Here is a 7,654-nt window from a genome sequence, read left to right on the forward strand (position 1 = left end):
GCCATATCAGCTACCACGTAAACTCTAAGTGCCACAGCAGGTAACAGAGCCCCAGGAGATGGCAGCTGCTAACCCCAGCCCCAGCACTCTGTGGCCCTGCTGCCATGACTGCAGGGGATGGCAAACAAGCTCTTCTTTAAAACATCTCCGCAGCAAGGGGCCAATTAGAGCATCCTGGTCTTACTAGCCTTTTAACGGCAAGCATAAATGGGCCCTTATGTATTCAAATCAGCAGCAAATGAGTAGTGAAGGTCACAGGATGCTTAAATGACTATACAACATGCTCCCTCTGATTGCTGGAGAAGGCACTTAAAAGGTTTAGCCATTAGATTTTCTAACTTGTCTAGTCACAGTAACTACTGGTGCAGCCACAGACGGTATTTCAAGTTAGTCTCTTTCAGCATCAAGTTCCCAGTCAGCCATTCCCAAAAAAAATACACTTGGCAGAGCAGACAACTGCCCTAGATTTTCAGATCAGTGCAGAGGAAGGGCAGAGCTCTTATAGGAAAGCAGCACTTTGAAAGGTCAGCCAGAAGACCACAGGCCAGATTCCAAGAGAAGTTGTGGCCACGTAATTTCTTAAACTTCAGCAGCACAAAGAGGTAGAAATCAGATGTAATTCTCTGCCTTAAAAGCAACTCTCCAGGCATGCTGAAGTAGGAAGAAGGGTCAGCAGCTTGAGGTGCACAGATGAAATTAATCCTTCTAAACTGCACTTTATTATTGCAAACATGGGCACAGTGGGACCCTGGCATTCTCAAGGCTCCCAATGCACTTGGCCCACTTGAGTGTTTAACTGTCGAGGTAAATTTGCAATTTCAGTACCTCTGTTTGCACAGCCAAGTGACCACCTTATCTCCAACAAGAACCCTACCACATCGTTTAAGTGTGCTTTCAGGAACATGAACCTGTGACTTAGAGGGGCAGTTTTCCTTGCTCACATCCCTTTGCATTTCAGCCTGCACATCCCAAAGCAATCTACCACAGCACAGGGATCACAGCATTGCTGCAAGGCTGATGTAACCCCGCATGTGCCATCCCCTTCTCACTGCTAGCAACAGGAGCACCTCAACCTTCACAGCCAGAACAGAAGGCAGAAGCATTTCCAGGGCTTCTTAAAACTAGACTGGTGCCAGGTTTTGTCTTCTGAAGCAGCATTTTGGATGCTTCTTTCACCATGATGTGGCTTTAGCCTTTTAAGCAAGTATACTTTAATTATTGCTAAGTCTAATATAGCAAGAAAAATAAATACAATAAATTCCTTGAATAATCCAGAGGTTGTTTGTTTTAAGCAACTAAGCATTGAATAAATGAAATTATAAAGTGCTGCCAACTAGCAGAAGGAGTAAGAAGCAACTAAGTGCACAAATATTGGCCAGGAAGAAAAGCCACCTATGCAAGAACAACACAAAGGAGGAGCCAAAGATTAAAGTACAATGTTTTCTTCAGTCCCACACAAAACTAGGAGCATATGAGACTTAGTTACATGATAGAAGAGCAAGGCAGATGCTTTCCACTGTGCCCAGAGGGGTTATAAACAGAAAAAAAACAAACCACCAAACCTAAGAGACAGTGCGGTTTTGGGGTTTCCCTCTCCTCCCCAAAGAAAAGTTTGGGTGCAAAAGGTACAAAAGGAGAACAGATCATAGAAACAAGAATTCCGAGACAAGGGAGGAAAATCAGATAAGAACAACTAGGAGTAACTTTCTCACACATTTTGCACAGAGGAAGTCTTTCTTCATTAACAGAGGAAGAAAGTTATCACACAAAGCCCTGAAAGAATTCACTGAGGTTATGAACAAAATGCAACAGCCAAGAACCAAGGATGTGGGTTCAGTGCTACTTAAAGTATAAAACAAAGCTGCCACCTTCGTTCTCAAATAACCACCTGAAGTCCTTTGCAGAGTAGGAAAAGAATCTGCTTTCAGAACCTAATTGTTATGCGTGACATTACCATGTGCACCTTGATTTGTTTTCTACTGTCATCCACCAGAAAACCCATTTTCCAAAACAGAAATCACAAGCAAGTTTCAGAGAAAATATATATATTTTAAAAAATCTTTACAATAAGTCAGGAAACATAGGAGCTTGCATACAGTTTGTTATAATAACTCAGTTCTCAGCTCCCTACAGTTCAGTTCAGATAACCCTGGTGACAGTGTTTACAACTTCAAACTTTTGCTTTCACAATTCTGAAGCAAACAATACATTTGAGTGTATTTTACTCTGTGCAAATAAGACAACTTTTGGAATCCTTCAGAAGAAATATCCAAGATTCTGTTTGCAGAGGTCCTTTGTTTCTCAAAGATGATTTATGAGAGTTTTTGTTTTAAGATAAAGTGCTCCTGTCCAGCAGAACCCAAAGGCCTTCAAGAGTTCAGAGAGTAAGTTTAGCTCAGATTAAAAAATAATTGGTCATACAAATTCCAGCTTCCCATGTCCGCTGTACATTCCCCAGTGGACGAGTGAAAGAATTTTATCATTGCTGAGGTCTGAATGTCTCATTTTATCACAGGTCATGCAGCAGTTCTCGTGACCAGTTACAGGCACCATGCATTCCAAGTCCAATTTTGCCACCTGCCCTTTTTTCGAATGATGTCCATGAAAACTGTAGTGCAAACGAGAGAGCATTTGCTGTCGCTGATCTTGCAGTCTCTTGTTTTCACTCCTGAGCATCCTCAAGGCCAGCATGATGAGAAGCACCAAGATGAGCCCACCAGCTATTGGAACAGCAATTACAGCTGCCCTGAACCATAACTCTTTTGAAGAAGTCAATTCTTGCACCTTGGTGATGAGATTCCTGCTGCTGTCGTGTTGGTATCTACTCCCTTGTCCTGCAAAGGGGAAAGATGTGAAGCTTATTTCAGGATTTATATACACAAAGATTTACATATAAGCACCTTCCTTAAATTCCACACTGACAAGTTTAAGGAGCAACTGCTACACACTGCAATATCTACAGAAAATACCCCTATAAAGAAAAAAATTAGTTTCTAAGTCTGCTTATAACATAGAATTCCTTACCCCAATAGCCAGTTTAACTAGGAACACCACTGCCACTGACTCTTAGACATCATGTCGAGACGGCAAGAGAAACTTCCAACATTAATGCAGACGAAAAAACCCAGTTGGCTGAGATGTTCTCCTGCATTGAGCCACCTGCTTCTCCCTCTGGTGCTTCTACTTACATTAACAACTAAATCAATAACAGCAGATGCACAAGGTTTTGACTGTAGCTGGCCTGATGGCCAGAAGAGGGGTTTCACTGAAGCTTTATTGTCCTACCTGAAGCATCGCCCCTGGAAGGAGACAAAACATCATGTAGTCCTCTGTAATTGCACATATCTTCATGACAGCATTCCAATGTGGACATGGTGGTGGTGCCAGAGTGGTTTTGTGCTTGTTTGGCTTGGCAGATCTCAGCTGTGCTTGCAATAGAGTCCAAGCAGCCATGAGTAAGTGGGGAATGTGTATTCTGAGGATCAAGCAGTCTGGAGAAGCAGGCACTAAGCTCAGATTTGCACATATAGCCAGTTGCAACACAGTGTGCAGCATCACAGTAGCATCTGATTTCACCTACAAAACAAAAATTGGGCAAGAAAGGTAAGAATTTGGTCCTCTAAGGATACCTCACCATATATCCTTATTAGCCACACACATCACACAAATTCAGTGCCAGTTTTGAGACACTTCTTTAGGCTGTAGATCCACAAGAGCTGGGGTTGTTCCCTTCCCATCACTGTACAGCGCTGAAACCTTAATCCTTGTAAACGCCTTGGGGCACTTGCTTTAATGACGAGTACTCTAGTCCTTTGAATTAAAGGGAGAGCATTTCACTAAAACAGGGACTGGGAGAGGGCTTGGGAGGGGGAAGGTCACTGTGGCTTTTTTTTCCAAGGTAAATAACTAACAAGACCATTTAATAGCTACTTCCACTCGCTGTCAGCAGTTGCCTTTAACCACATTTAAAGTGAAATACCAGCTCTAAAAGCAGCACACACTTTCAGTCCTAGAAGAAAGTCACATCTATGTTTTTAACTATTACTCCAGGAACAGCATTCTATTTTTATAAAAGTAACGTTTCTTTTGCACATAAGCACACAACAAAAATACCAGGCTTAAATATTTATGTGACAAATGAAAAAGAAAAACTCGGAACTGCTGAATTGTTTATTACCTCTCAATACTGCCCCAAAATTTAAAAGGTTTAACTAACACCTTATAAAGTTATTAGCTAGAACCATTACCATCTAAGTCTCTCTGTCAGGAAGGTCTTACTGTGTGAAACTGAGCAACTATTTCTCATTTCTACAGAAAGAGAAAATCTTTAACTAGTTCTTCATGCAAAAAGACTTTTTAATATTCTAGAACAAAAAAGTCCCAGTTTATAATTATTCTGCTCACCAGAGACAATGACTCTCAACTCAAATGTGAAGTTTTTTAATGGAGTGAAACTGCAAGGCTAAAGGCTCCCCGTTGCCTCTCCCCAGTTTCACATGCAATCCAATATGCAGTAGAAAAGAGGAAACACTTAAGACTGAAAATCCTCTACCGGCTCTACGAAAAATATCAGGAAACCTCAAAAATTTCTGAAGGAAGCGATAAAAAAAGTTCCCTTCATAAAATTCTTCATTTTGTGCTCTCCAAACTGCTCTGGTATGAATTAAACATGTCCTGTGCTGTAGCAAAAACTTACTCTTTCCAGGCAAGTTGCAACTCAAACATAATTCAATGTGCCATCGAGCCAAGGTTTAAGAGGAAGCCAGATTTTGGAGACATCCTTGGAAGAATGGACTTAAAACTACTTCTGGTGTGCCTACTGAACGTGCCACCACAGTAGCACCAAGGCTTTGAAAGCTGACTGAATAGTCCGACGTCTTCCTCCTACAGTCTGCGCTTCAAAAAAATCAATCTACAGGCTTTTCTGCTGTCACCCCTTCTTATGATGTTACCTACCACATATATCTAAAAAAAAACCCCACAACTGTTCTGCAAGACGTTAAAAAAATAATCCCAAACAAGTTACCTTCCCCTCGTCAGGCTACCTTAATAGTTTCCCCAAAATGCTACTGCAGGCTCCAGGCCTTGAAGTTCCCGCTGCTCTTTAATAACTCTGCTTAATAGAAGCCAAATGATGGAGTGTCTCACTGTCTCCAGTCCAATTCCCTTGGGGTTTCAGACCAACTAACCTAATTTTTCATGAATTCACACTCACTGTCATCCAGCATGTTACAGAAAAAAAGACTCAATCATTTTCTAAGCATTCTATATGAGGTCTCCCCCCTACCCCTCTGAAAAAAATAGTTTTTCATAATTTTTGCACTGTTAAATTTAAGATACAAACATGGCACAGTACCAGAGCTGACAGTTCTTTCATGAGTCTCAGCACGGTACGGGAATAAAGAGAAACAATACACATACTTTCATTTCAACTGCTTATACAATCACGTTCAAAAATCTATATTTTATTGCCTTAAGACAATCTTACAAACAAAATCTGACAGGCCAGTCATCAGGTTAATTCAACTGCTTTTTAATTAAAGCCACGTTTTCAGTGAAACAAAATGGACTTTGTATTACTGTATTTCTGTCAATTCATAAAGTTTCTTCCTGTGCTATGCAAAAGGCCAGAAAGGGTATTTAGTATTTTGAAACAGTGAACAATGCCCTTCTGTTCCCTCCTCTTTCTTGTTACTGTATGTAGCTATTAAAGAAAAATGTCTGCTTTTAGTCAAGATGGCTACAGGAGAGACTGCAGGCTTCTCTTAAAGCTTTTGAAGTCAACAGCAGCCAGAAGTCTGTGATCCCCTAATTGTATCATTATCAGGCACATAGTTTCAGTATCTGCGACTTCACATCACTCAGTCACTCCCTGTTCTGCCCGCTTTGATGGGGCCAGCAGGCTCCCCCCTGCACGCTGCAAGGCTGTTATTTAGGGTTAATTACAGCCTTCCTTCCAAAATAAATAAATAACGTCGCACATCACCACCACGCTAACTTATCCTTTACCCTCCTCCCCGGAGCACGACGATTACCGGCAGCCAGCGGGTCGCCTCTGCCCCCGAGGGCGCTCCCCGGGCAGCCAGACCACAGACCCCACAGAGCTCACAGTTCCCACAGACCCCACAGAGCCCCCAGAGCTCACAGTCCCCACAGAGCACAGAGCCCCCAGAGCTCACAGCCCCCACAGAGCACAGAGCCCCAAGATCCCCCCAGAGCTCACAGTCCCCACAGAGCCCACAGCCCTCATCTTCCCCCGGGCGGGGACAGCGCCGGGCGCGGCTGCCCCGCCGGGACACGGCGGGGCCGTGACTGCCCGGCACCGGCGGCCAGGTGGGAGGGGAGGGACACAGGGGCGGGAGGCACAGGCCGGGCGGCTCCGCCGCCAACACCGCTCGGCGCGGGGTCCCGAGACAGCGCCGGGCCCGGCGGCCCTCGGGCGGCAGCCCCCGGGCACCCGCTCCCTCCGGCACGGCCCCGCGGACTCCGGGTGCCCCTCCGCAGCCCTCACCTTTGGTGAGCAGGACGGCCATGGCGCACAGCTCCAGTTGCAGCCAGATGAAGATGTAGCTGGAATGGCGATCCATTTACCCGGCGCCGCTCGCCACAGCCCGCAGCACAGGCACGGCCGAGCCGCCGTCGCCCGCCCCTGCCCCGCCGGAGCGCCGAAGAGTCGCTCGCCCGCGGGCAGAGCCGTGGTGCGGCCACCGCTGCTGCGGCGGCGGGCCAGGGGGACGGCCGCGGCTCTCCGCCCTTCCTCGCAGCTCCGCCGCGGCCGCAGGAGCAGCAACAGGAGCGGCGGCGGCGGCGCGCTGGCGGAGCCGGGCGGGCGCTGTCTCACTGACACAGCGGCGGCGGCGGCACCCGCCCTGTAAATACGGCCGGCGCCGGGCGCCACTGGGCCCCGCCCCGCCTCCCCCATTGGCTGCGGCTGCCGGGACTGGGCGGGGACCCGCTCCGCCCCGCCGCCTCCGGCCCCACGGCGCGGCCCGATCCCGCCCGCGGCGCCCCCGGGCGGTGGCACCGGGCGGGCCGGGAGCGGACCGGGAGCGGGCCGGGCTCTGCGCTCGGCGATGGGCTCTGAGCGCCAGGAGCCCCGGAGACCTGCCGGGAGAGCGGCCGCTGGCGGCACCGAGCGCCCTAGCTCGCCGCCTTAGATTTGGGGCTCTCCGGGGGCCGGGGAACGGGCGCCGCCAGGTCCCCGAGATAATTCCCTACGGAGGCAGCAGTGCGGGGTTCCACTAAAAAACATCGTGATGTGACTGCGAGTTCGGCGGAGCCGCGATGGATGGATGGATGGATGGATGGATGGATGGATGGATGGATGGATGGATGGATGGATGGATGGATGGATGGATGGATGGATGGATGGATGGATGGATGGATGGATGGATGGATGGATGGATGGATGGGCTATCCTCAGCACAGTGACCGGCAGCGCCGGAGCGGAGCGAGGCGGTGTCCGAGCCCTCCCGCCCGCGGCCGCTGTCCCGGCGCTGCCGCCAGTCCTGCCCGTCCCGCAGGGCTGCAGAGAGTGCGGAGATGTTTCCCGAGCGGGAACAGCGGCAGTTCCACTGCAGCCGGGGCTTTTTTCCCAAGGTTATGGAAACCCTGCGCCCGGGCTTGGCGCAGCGCGGAGCCGGCAGCCGGCTGG

At 48.2% G+C, this 7,654-nt stretch overlaps 1 protein-coding gene across 1 annotated transcript; it reads right to left on the reverse strand.

Annotated features, from left to right (window-relative positions):
* Positions 1-2,028: 2,028 nt before the first annotated feature.
* On the reverse strand, positions 2,029-6,841 carry BAMBI (BMP and activin membrane bound inhibitor). Its single transcript, XM_030943749.1, has 3 exons — positions 6,512-6,841; positions 3,286-3,576; positions 2,029-2,834 (listed from the first exon to the last, which is right to left on the reverse strand). The coding sequence occupies exons 1-3, from the start codon at positions 6,585-6,587 to the stop codon at positions 2,416-2,418; spliced, it is 786 nt and encodes a 261-aa protein (XP_030799609.1). The 5' UTR covers positions 6,588-6,841; the 3' UTR covers positions 2,029-2,415.
* Between the last annotated feature and the right edge of the window lie 813 nt (positions 6,842-7,654).

The sequence above is a fragment of the Camarhynchus parvulus genome, chromosome 2 (genome assembly GCF_901933205.1).
Source record: "Camarhynchus parvulus chromosome 2, STF_HiC, whole genome shotgun sequence".
In the NCBI taxonomy this organism is placed as follows: domain Eukaryota; kingdom Metazoa; phylum Chordata; class Aves; order Passeriformes; family Thraupidae; genus Camarhynchus; species Camarhynchus parvulus.